The following is a 12,588-nucleotide window of genomic DNA, read 5'->3' on the forward strand; positions in this document are numbered from 1 at the left end:
ATGTGGTTGCCTGCTCACCCTCTGAGCTAAATTGGCACCCTACCAAAATTTATCTGAAGTGGTTTCAAGTAAGTTTCTGTTTTTTTTTTTTTCTTTTCAAGCTTCATCTCCTCAGGCAGGTCTTTATAAGCCTGGGAGGCCCTGAAGGCGACAGCACCTTTAGATTTAAGTCTGAACTTTGAAACAGCAGGAGGGCCCCGCCCGAAGATCTCCGGCTGCGAACTGGTTCACACTGGGTCAACATCTCTCCTGCGCAGCTTGGTGCCAGAACCAGATGCGCCTCAAAAATAAACATCTTGAATCTTAAAATCAAATCTAAACCATGCAAAAAGCCAATGTAGAGAAGCCAAGTTTGGGGTGATGTGTTGTCTGCTAAAACTAGTAAGAAGCCAAGCTGCTGCATTCTGAACTGGTTGGAGTGTGACTGTAAAACGGAGAGGGGGACGTTGCAGTAATCAAGCTTTGAAAAAACAAATGCAGATTACTTTTCCAGTTCATAATTTATGATGTCTGATTCAAAGCTAGGAGCTGAATGAAATTTTACTTTAAATGTATGGACAAGTGAACAAGAGAACTCTTTGGTTTGTGGGATTGTACAATAAGATTTCTTATTTTGAGGCACAGAGTTGAAGAAAATTTTGTGCCATCCTGTGTGGATATTACTCAGAGCCATCGTGCACAGCTTGCGGTTATTGGATTCTGTAGAGGATAATCTTTCTTTATGATTGGTTTATTCCTGCTGCCACAATGAGAGCTGCAGACTTCTATCAGTTAAATGTATGTACATGCAAAGGGAAAGCAGAGCGTGTCGTGGTTTGATAGGTCTGTTGGATATTGGCCATGAACGCGAAGGATCTTTGTTAAGGTTCGTGGTGGTCACTCCAAAATTAACTGGTGGAAATGGAGCCAGATTCAGGCTCTGATATTGAGAGATAAAATACTTCAGATGGTGTTAAGCTATAACCTGGCATGCTAAACAATGCATTTGAAGCATGAAGTTATTTGCCAACGAAGATCTTTCTGTACATCAATCTGAAGTGAATACATTTAAGCTTGGAATAATAATATTAAGTTGGTTGCTGTTTGTATTTTCATAAATTATTGGAACTCATTCATTACCGTGTTTGCATCTGATATTTTCAACATAGCACACAGTTGTTTATCCACATATCCAATAAATAAAGAGACTCTTTTACCTGTGTTTTTAGTCTCAGCTCGTAATGGAAATAATCTTCAGCTGCTGTCTGGTCAGCAGATTGTGATAGTGGCTTATTAGAGCATCTTCTAAGAGTTGAAATCTGTGTGAGCTGAAAGAGGCTAAAATCCCCTTCAGAACTGTAGACAGCGGTAATTCTCTTCAAATTCAACACTCAAAGCAACCTCCTCTAACAGGACGTCATGTGAGTCATGTGTTCACTGCTGTTGTATTGTAATCAATAAAAGTAACTTCTGATTATTTCTAAAAATTACATATAAACCTGAGATTTGCTACACTTGTGCCCAAGATGCCTGCAAACCAATAAATGCAAAATTTAAAGAGCACAGTTCAGGATTACAGAAAACTGTTTCCATTATTTTGCATTTCAGTGCAGATAAAGTCATTTATGTTTTATAAAGTTAACAGTACAGATGAACCCTCTGAAGTCTTTAGTCATCACTCATCATGACCTAAACCCTGGATGCATGTTTGGAGAAAAGCTACAAGGACAGTTTTGGGGAAAATTTCAATAGTTTCTTGATGCATTCCGGTTAGGATTATTACTCTCTTTGTCCCCTGAACAAGAAAAACAAATAAACAAACATAATTAGATGTTCTGATAACACAGGGTTAGGGTCATCACTGATGACCTCATAGGGTTAAAAAAATGATTTTACATTAGCATTAATTAGAGGACCATAGTGCAGAAGTGAATTGCAAAACTGCCATTAGAGATGCTAATGTCCATCAACAAAATAATTTCAAGACCATATATATATAAATATATATATATATATATATATATATATATATATATATATATATATATATATATAAATTGACTCTTTAAATAATTGCAGATTAATTTTCTGTTAGTGAATTAGCCATTGCTCCTCCACTAATGTCCTGACAGCTCTCCTCTATAATTCACTCTTGGGTTCAAGTTCATCTTCATCAGGCGACTGTGTGTGATGTGCTGGCACACTACTCACTGAGCTGATAGAGGTCGTAAAACATAAAAATCCATCTGCCAAAAAAAGAAAAAAAAAGTCTGATTGTCATACATGACACTGTCTGTTTATGTGTACATGTCAGGTTTCATCTGCCACTGTTTCACATTTTGCTTTATGGGGATTCACTGAGTCTCGCTGTACAGCAGCTGTTCTGTAGGTCAAGGACTCGCTCTTCACAGGAGTCAGTGAGAAATGCCACTCCATTTCTCTGCACCAGAGCACAAACTGTCTCTGCACAGTAAATAAGGTCATACATTACAGCCTCTGGAGGGCTGCTTGGATTTCATTGTTCATTCATTGTTGATAAATGTTTTTATACGTGTTCCTGTTTATTATATCCACTGTAAATTCATGTAACAATAGGAATCTTTAAATTACACAATTTAAAAGTATACTATTGAGCATAGATATGAATCAAATAACTGGCCCCAGGGCACAGACTTAAAAACAAACAAACAAAATAATGTATCTGTTTTTAGTGTAGGTTGTAACTGTTTTTTTTTTTTTAAAGAATTTTTTTTTTTAAACAGCTTCCTGCTCAGGTGAAAATCCCCTTAGAAACAGTAAATGTATTCAGTGCACAGCAGAACAATGAGCTCAAACTAACTTTAAAGTTCTATAAAGCTGAAATGAGCTGATTATTTTCTGTAGGTTCATCAGCTGGGTTATTATTGCCACTTGACAGATTAAAAAAAAAAAGGCTGCTACTTAAAATAAAATTGTCTTCAAATAATAAGCAAATGAAGCCTCCGGGAAGTCTTCACCGTCACTCTGTGTTTCCTGACCTCTACGCTTAATTAATTTGCTACAGCAGCTCAAACAAACATGCACAGCTTAATCAAGCACAGATGGACAGACACACACTTCACATTTGACATCAGCTCCTCAACTTAACCCCTTCTCCTCTCAGCATTAGGTTTACTGTCCAGCATCATCTGTCTAAGATTAAGCATTCATTGTCATGTGACCCTCCTCTGGTTTTTTAACAGCAGTGTGAATAAACAGTACATCAGCCTTACTCTGACAGCAGTGGTTTTTTTTTAATGAGTCATAACACTTCAACCTTCTTTGTGGACACAGAGATGTCAGACTCACACAGAATGGACAAGCAGGACCAGCTCAGGGAGGGGCAGCCATCCGCCATGTCAGGTTTGTGGGTGCGGGGACAGAAAAAAAGGGAAACATATCACTGACTTTCCAAGTCTTTAAAACTCTGCTGGAGGGATGGCACCGTTTTTTGTCTCATTTAGTGTTTTGATGATGGTGAGGCAGAGTGCCGTCTAACACATGAGCCCAGAATCTCCCATAACTGTTTAATCGGATTGAGATATGTTTGCTGCAAAGGCCATGGCATATGATTATTATCATGTTTATCCTCATCCCGCCATTCAGTGATCCTTATCCACTATGGACTGAAGTAATGCCATCCTCAAAGAATATAGGAATAAATCTCTGATTTTTGGTTGAGATTTAGAGCAAGAGCATCATAAAAATGAATTAGATTTTAGAATATATTTGATTTTTGAAATATTGTTGGACTACTGCACAACTTTTAAACTTTCTTTATAGAATTGTTGTATTCTTACACAAAGAGTGAAATCTTTTGCTTCATCCTGAGACCTGCTGGTTTTAGAGCACTGAAGTTGGTAGGGACCAAAAATAGAGCTAAAAGAGAGTCAGTACTGGGGCTGGAAACGTACATGGCTCCAAATCAATCATATTGTTGCTGTCTTTCTGCTCAATGTGTAAATAAGCAGCTTTTGGCCAAATTGACCTCAAACATATGTTCTGCATCCCCCAGGGGCAAAGTAGTGTTACAGCAGGTTGAAGGACTCGAGGTATAACATTATTTAAAAAATATTTTATATGGACTGCACAATGCATTATTTTGAATGAACTTGTTAAATGCTTTTTTTCTATGTAAAAACTTAAATAAATGTACTAATAACTTCAAGTAGTACGATCTTTCCATCTGAAATGCACTAGAAATGGAAGGATAATACAGCAGGGAAATTAAACACTGAAATACCTGAAGACTGTGGCAGTACAAAACCTGAATACATCTGCTTTCCACTACTGGAGAAGACACAGACAAGAAGACTTGTTTAAAAGGCAGCGCTAAACACAACTTGGTTGCATCTTTAGTGCATTGACAGAGTTGGGATTTAGGTTGCTGGGGGATTTCAGAGCATTTCCCGGGTCAGTGGATTACCTTGTATGTGTTGGCTTGTGTATGGAGAGGGAGGGGGGGGTTAATCCTTGAGACAAACATGCAAACTCCTCCTCTGGTTTGTTTGTAACACTGGAAGCTGAAAGGACATTTTTCCTCTGTCTCAGGTGTGAATAATGAGTACCGTCCTTGCTGCTTGAACATGCTGCTTGGGTAGCAAAGCCGACTGACAGGAGCATCTACCTTCATACACACCTTCCTCTCCGGACACACGCGCTGACTGTGTCGGCTCAATTCAAGCACAGCCATGCTGATCAAGGAGTATCGGATCCCCATGCCTATGAGTGTGGAGGAGTACCGCATTGCTCAGCTCTACATGATACAGGTGAGTAGTTTCCCTCACGCAGCTTCACAAACACTGCACAATATATTTAGGCTATTTTCTCCTGGTTCCACTCAGACCTGGCCAAACACTCTTAAAAACTGAACTGAGGAGGAATAGCTCTCGGTGGATCATGCAGCAAAACCTCATTTAAAGCTCAAGATGTTTATGTCTACTTACTTATCCATAATATTGGGATAAAAATGATTTGCAGTCATTGACTGCCTGAAGTTGAGAACCCATGGGCATCACCAAATGCTGTTTCCTCCCTTGAGATGCTCTGCCAGGCCTTTATTGCAGCCACCTTCAGTTGCTGCTTGTTTGCAGCTCACTCTGCATTCAGTTTTTTATTTAATAACTGAAAAACATTCTCAGCACTATTGGGCTGAGATCAGGTAACTGACTTGGCCATTGAAGAATATCCCATTTCTTTGCGTTGATAAAGTCTTGGATTGGCTTTGCAGAATGCTTTGGGTCGTTTTCTATTTATGCTGCGATCTGCTGTCTGATCAGTTTTGCAGTATTTCTGTGACTCTGAGCAGAGAGGATAGTTGTAGTTCAGAATTCATCCTGCTACTTCTGTCAGCAGTCATAGCGTTAATAAACACTAGTGGCCTCGTTGCACTGGCAGCCATACATGCCCGTGCCATAGCATTCCCTCCACCGTGTTTGACAGATGATGTGGTATGCTTCAGATCATGAGCTGTTTCTCCCTTTCTCCATCCTTTTCTTTTCCCATCATTCTGCTTCGGGTTCATCTTGGTTTCATCTGTGCAAAGATTCTTTTTTTTCCTGACTGTGCAGCCTCTTTTAGATGTTTTCTGGCAAAGTCTAATCTGGCCTTCCTGTTTTTGAGTGTAACTAGTGGCATGCAGCTCGCTGAAAACCCTCTGCATTTCCATTCATGAAGGCATCTCTTGATGATAGCTTGTGAAAATGATGTGCCTACCTCCTTGAGAGTGTTCTTGGTTTTGGTTTGATGTTTTGAAGTTGTCATCTTCTGTGGTCTTCCAGGCTTTTTAGTCTTGCTGAGCTGGCAAGTCCATCCTTCTGTTTAATAATGTACTGGACTGTTGATTTTGCTGCTCCTAAACCTCTGACAGCTTTAAAAAGGTTTTTCAGCCTAATGATGGACTCCTTTACTTGCATCATCTCTCTGTACCCCATATGGAGATTTACAGTGTACAGCTTCCAAATGCAGCACTCGAGATATTTTATCTGCTTAAATTGTCATAGAACAATCAGGGAACAAGCCTCACCTGGCCGTGAAACTGCTTGTGAATCAATCCAGTTACAATTATCTCTGAACATGGTGGACTGTGCTGTAATTCCAAGCAGTTTTTTTAAAACTCTGAATTAAAGCTGAAATCTTTAAATAAGTTGGAAAGAAAAGCTGCAGACATGGCATGTGTAAATGCAATGAAGGCATCATTTTGGCTTCACAATTTCTGCAAAGCTGTATTAAAAAAAATCAGAAGTTACAACCTGTATAGCCTCTACGCACTAGACTAGACTAAACTTTAAATGAGGAGTTGCAGTTTTTTTTTTTTTAAAGGAAGATGCCAGGATGTAAAAACTCCATTGAATTTGTGTTTAGCTAGCAGGAATGATAAGCTAGAGCATTTTTCCTAACCTGGGGCAGTGACCCAGACAAGAGTTCGGGTTTTTTATGTCAGGGTGGAAGAGGTCTGGAGTTTAAGGTGTCATCGTGTGGTCCTGTACTAGAACAAGAGCACTGAGGGAACATGGTTAAAGGGTCACGGGGCCGTGAAGTTCTGCGGAGCAGATGGTGCTCCATATGCCTGTGGTTTGTGTTTATTTTCATAATTATGTGCAAATACAAACACAGACAGTTACAAGTGCATAAATATGAACTCTGTGAGTTTTGTTTAGTAAATCTAACCAGGCAAATATTCACAAGCACCATCTCACCCTCATAGTGGTGCTAAATGTATCTCATTGCCCTTTGTACTGTATTCTAGCAAAGCTTTTGCTTATTTAATATGCTTGCAGCAAAACCAGAGTGTGGTCCTAAGATCTAAGACCAATGGAGATCAGGTGACAGGGGAAGAAAATCCATAACTGTCAAAACTCCTTGGAATTCTGTGGTTGCAGATGCTTCGTTAAAGCTTTGAGGTGTGTTTGGGTCTAGTGGGAAAATTACGGAAGTGCCAAAATCTGTTGTTCCTCTAGTGGCCACTTGAGGGCGACTCTAAAAGTGAACCAGTCCCTATGGATTCCACTGGTATCAGTCTCTACTGTTCATCTATTTACATCCAGCCTTCTGTTATTGTCCCTGAAATCTAACTGGGATTCTGCATCTATGAGTACTCACATGTTCACTTATGTCCATGTGTTGTTAATAGAGCTAGAAGTGATGCCCTGCTCAGGATTCTGCAGGTCCCCGATTTGTTATAACTATGACTAAACTACAAGGGTAGCAACTGTGCATGCATCCTGTCTGTGTGTGAGTATCTCCCCTCCTGGGAATCAGTTTAGAGACCACTGAGATCATCTGACACTATCAGACAGCCTTCTTCTGACATGACCTGTGCTGACTGGAGTCAAAAGGTGTATCTGGAATTAAACAGCCTTTCTGTCTCTCACTTTACAAAGCTTGATGTATCGTTCTTCTAATGGTGTGCAGTCTAGCCACAGTTTGACACATACAAAGTGTATTTTTTACTAATAATAATTGTCTCACAAAATCAGCTACAGCAGCGCCAAGTTTCTTCACTTTTTATGCTCTGTTCATGAAACACAGCCATATTTCTTAGAGGTGAACAGTGGCTGCAGATTGATTTAACTGAACAAGGATTGATGAGTCAAATTTGTCTTCTGATGGATCGATGGATACAAACGATTGAATTCTGGATTCTTTTTGTACAAAGTTAACACAGTCAGTGACATAAATGTGCTTCAGTTTGATGCAGAATTAGTGCACAGTCTAAATTATTTGTCTTAATTTTACAAGTTATAACCTGTTGTGTTTTTAAATGTTTCCAAATCCTTATACTTTCAGATTTTTTTTTTCATTTTTACATGAAAGCATCACAGCTGTTTGATATAGTCTTGTGGACCTCATGGCATAAAAGCAGGCAGTGGCTTTTTGATGTTATTTTTTTCTGCAAAACTCTAAATTTATTGTCATCACACACACACACACAAACACACTGTGCTGGACCTTGCCTCTTGCTCAGCATCACAGCTGGGCACTAGTTACCTTGGTAACCGGTGACATCAGCTGCAGCAAGGCAGCAGCTGCCATCATTTTGGAAACAGAGAGAGAAAGGAAAGCTATGTGTCTAAGGGGTACAGTGAAATGTTCAGGTATTGGTGGACACAACATTACAATACACATTTAAACAAGAAAGACCAAAAACAAAATAAGGAATTAGAACTCTCAGGGTTCCCTTACAAAAGATAATATTGACATTTCAGTGCAGTCCCATCATCATGCATCCTGCAAGGTAATCATCCATCCATCCATCCATCCATCCATCCATCCATCCATCCATCCATCCATCCATCCATCCATCCATCCATTCTCTTCCACCTATCCTTTTCAGAATACTTTAAAAAAAAATCATACTTCTCAAATGTGGAAATTATTGATGCTCACCATTGATGATATTAGGCTGAGTATTGATTCAGCAGACTCAGTTTTCAGACATGATGTTGATGTTGTGCCTGGATTCTGCTGGAGTGTCTCTCCCAGTCTGGGAATTATGACCTCCTAATGCTCATATTCCCACTGGGACTGCATCTGTTCGGTAATACATTTTCAGTTGTGCATCTAACTATGAATGACTGCAGTTGCAGGATATATAAAATGAAGCAATTTTTGAATTTTGAATGTTTCTCTGGGTTTCACTTAATATTTTCCTTTTCCCCAAAAGCCACCTCACATATCAGCCCCCACCTTTATTAATTAGATGTGGCAAATAACTACATACGGGGAACGTTGGGGATTTATCAACCCCTGGGCTTCGTCCTCTGGGGGCCATGAGTGGTCCACAGGAGATTATAATTTTGTCTACTTGTTGTTGTTGCTGTGCGGGATTTTCCATTGCATTTTTTTGTTTTAGTGCAGCAGCAAGCTGACAGTAACCTTTTGTGTGTGGCCAGTGTCAAACTGAAAGCGCAGGATTTGAAACATGACCAGTGGAGAAGGTGTATGAAACCTCTGAGCAGCCAGTCATAATGTGTCATGCATGAGGTTCTGCTGAGGCACCTTAAGAAGTCCTGAGGAGAGGAGTTAGATAAACCTGTTGTTACATGAATTATTCGGGGACACTTCAGAATCAAGACCCTCAGCAAAGCCGGGTTATTGCTATTAAACAGATGCAGTTGTCTGGACACACAGATAAGGTAAAGGGCAAATTGATTTATTATAGCATATTTAAAACAACTGAGTTGACCAAAGTGCTGTACATTAAAATATATAGCTCTACTAAAAATGACACTAAAATCTAAATCTAAAATAGAAAACAATACACAACTTTAAAAATATAATAAAAGCAGACCATAAAATGCAATCATCTAAAAGGATGTTGCACTGCAGCCAAATGTGAAGCAGAAGATGTAAATGTGTGCACCAGCTGAGCTGTGCAGATGTGGAGAGAGAGACTATTCCATAGATTTGGTGCTGCTGCTGGAAAAGCTCAGTCGCCTCTCTGTTTTGGTCTAGTTTTAGGCGTGCAACTGGTTAGTTGACCTCAGAGCTCTTATACGAGTGACAGCAGCTGGTAGGATTATTTGGAAATGGAAGAAATATAAAATGACCATCAATCACCCTCAGTCTGAAGCACCATGCAAGCGCTTGCCTCATGGTGTGAAGACGATCATAAGAAAGTTGGTGGATCAGCCCAGAACTACATAGGAGGAACTTGTTAATAACCCTATAAGGCTGAACGTGTGGTCGGGGACACAGCATACTTCAAATGTCCCGCTGTTCGTGGACTTCTGGCTATGTTGGCTGTGAAGTGCAATTTCTTAGCTTTCAGAAACTGTTGCAGCAAGTTCCCCCTGCTCAAGAAAGCACAAGTACAGCCCCATCTAAAGTTTGCCAGTGAACATCTAAATGATTGAGAGAAGGCTTGGGAGAAAGTGCTGTGGTCAGGTAAAACCAAAACTAAAATCGAGAGAAATGCTGAATATGACCCGAACACCATCCCCACAGTCAGGCACGGAGGCGGAAACATTAAGCATTGGGGCTGTTTTTCTGCTACAGCTAAAGGATGATGTCACCGCATTGAGTGGTCAACCCATATATCATAAAATCTTAGACAAGAACCTCCTTCCCTCAGCCAGAACACAGATGATGGGTCCATGGATGGGTTTTACAGCAATGCAGTGACCCACAACACACTATCAAGGCAACAAAGGAGGGGCTAAAGAAGAAGCACATTAAGGTCATGGAGCGACCTAGCCAGTCTCCAGACCTCAATCCTGTAGAAAATCTGTGGAGGAAGCTAAAGCTTCAAGTTGCCAAGAAGCAGCCAAGAAACCTAAAGGATTTAGAGACTTTCTATAAATTGGTCCATAATCCCTCCTGAGACCTGGTGACCAACTACAGCAAATGTCTTACCTTTGTGCTTGCCCACAAGGGTTTCTCCATCAAGTACTAAGTCATGTTTTTCTTGGGGATCAAATACCTATTTAACTCATTGACATGTAAATCAATTTATATATAAATATACTCTGCAGAGATGTTCCTGTATACTATGCCAGCCACTTGGTTATGGCATTCCATGTATGCCCTGCCTGCTAGCATCTTGTGCACTGCTGTTATGTGTTGGATTGTCTCAAGGGTATCTCTGCACAGCTTACACCTGGGGTCTTGCCTGGTGTGGCGGACCCAGTGTATGTATCTTGTGCTCAGAGTTTGTTCCTGTGCTGCCATGATTAGTTCCTCTGTGCTGTCTGTCAGTCAATCTTTGTCCAGCCATTGGTAGGATTATTGGTCACTTCCTCTATCTGCTGATGGTACACGCTGTGCAGAAATCTGCCCTTTCATGATGGTTCCTGTTCTTTCTCCTCGTCTTTCTCAGGTTTCTACTGCCTGAGGTACTCACTAAGCAAATGATCATTTGTGTCCATCTTCCTAATGTACTTGTGGATCTTCGTTGTTTCATCCAGGATAGTGGTTCTGACACTCACTAGTGCGCTGCCTCCTTCCTTCTGCTTAGCGCGCATTCTCAGGGTGCTGGATTGGGATGAAACCCTCCATGCTTGGTGAGGAGCTTCTTGTCTTGATGTCAGTGGCTTCTAGCAGAGTATCTGACGACCAGCAGGACGTAGGTGTTGATATATACAGTATATGCTCACTTGGATGTAATTACCTGTGCCATGACAAGCACCTGTGACATAAGACTGAGAGTATGTATTTGTATTTGTTGCAAGTAAACCTCTGACAGTGCAGTACTGGATTTGCTCATCCATCCATCCATCCATCCATCCATCCATCCATCCATCCATCCATCCATCCATCCATCCACTTCTGCTTATCCAATTCAGGGTTGCAGGAGGGCTGGAGCCTATCCCAGGTATTTTGAAGTAATTTGACTCAAAACACTAATGCAATGCTGGTCATTATCCAGGAAAGTGAGCGATCTGGAGTTGTGACTGATATGAGTGCAGACTGTTTGATGACTTGTGAAATTCAAGTGAGACGTGTGTCAAAATCTTTAGGAGTGAATTTCCCTGTAATCACAATATAATATTTTTCTAGGAAACCTTGTGGATTTCTCAGAAAAATCCTGAGATGTAATTGAAGTGCTTCAGAGTTCTGCTTTACAGTCTTTTCCTTGAATTAATATTTTTTCATTATGATTTCTTTTAACTGTGGCCTGAATCATCTTCTTCAGTTTTTAGCTGCTGTGGCTGTGGGATGAGAGCACGGCGGTCACTAGTCAGTCCACTAGTTTGGTCCAGACTGAAGTATCTAACAATCAGATGGTTCAGTGTCATCAGCAGCTCAAAGCTACTAAAATAACACAGCCTTTGATATTTAAAGTGATCTTGTCTGCAGAACTACTTGGTGGGCTGTCATGAAATTTTGTTCAAATATGCCTATAAGGATTCTTTCACAATGAATTTTAATAACCTTGAGGATACCTTTATTTTTTTGTACTGTCATTATTTCTCACAGCCTCATGATTAGGATTAACATATATCTGCCAAACCACTGATATCCCTATCAGCCTTTACTGTACTGTGTTTTGATTGTTAATTAGCAAATTTTAGTACAGAACCACTCTTATACTCTTGCACATACTGTATTTGGTATACACTAAAATAAAAGAAAGCTAAGAAAACTGGAAATTCCAAGCCAACAAATGCAATGCAATCACATTTTGAGTTTTTCAAGTTTTTACTTAATAGCTGCTAATTAGCAGCAATCTAATTAGCTAATGCTGTCATGCTAATGTCCCAGGCTAAGATGGTGAACATGAGTGCGTTAACCCACCTGTGGACACTCAGTAATTCAATCACCACTGACAAAATCAGTAATTTGGCTTTTCAGACTCTTATTCACAAACAGTTTGAATCAGTTTGAGCACAAACTGTATCTAAAAGATGGCAGTAGCCACCCATTGTTTAGTGAAGTCTTATTGCAAAACCTCAAGGTGAGGATTTTTACCATCACTGTGTGTTCCTGTTAGACTCAACATTCCCCAGAATTACCTATGTTTTAATAAAGAGCCACAAAGCACCCTGGAGTAGTGCCTTATATTCTACTCTGTAGCTCTTCTTCTCTGGGCTATAAAATGAGTGTTATTAATACAGATCCTGTGTGCTGTCTTCCCAGAAGGTATGCAGA

At 40.1% G+C, this 12,588-nt stretch overlaps 1 protein-coding gene across 1 annotated transcript in view; it reads left to right on the forward strand.

Moving 5' to 3' along the window:
* Positions 1 to 4,688: 4,688 nt before the first annotated feature.
* pitpnm2 (phosphatidylinositol transfer protein, membrane-associated 2) overlaps positions 4,689 to 12,588 on the forward strand; it is a 38,627-nt gene continuing 30,727 nt past the window's right edge. Inside the window, exon 1 of the mRNA XM_030743213.1 lies at positions 4,689 to 4,766. Coding sequence (XP_030599073.1) covers positions 4,689 to 4,766 — 78 coding nt within the window. The remainder of the gene's footprint in view (positions 4,767 to 12,588) is intronic.

The sequence above is a fragment of the Archocentrus centrarchus genome, chromosome 12 (assembly GCF_007364275.1).
Source record: "Archocentrus centrarchus isolate MPI-CPG fArcCen1 chromosome 12, fArcCen1, whole genome shotgun sequence".
Lineage (NCBI taxonomy): Eukaryota > Metazoa > Chordata > Actinopteri > Cichliformes > Cichlidae > Archocentrus > Archocentrus centrarchus.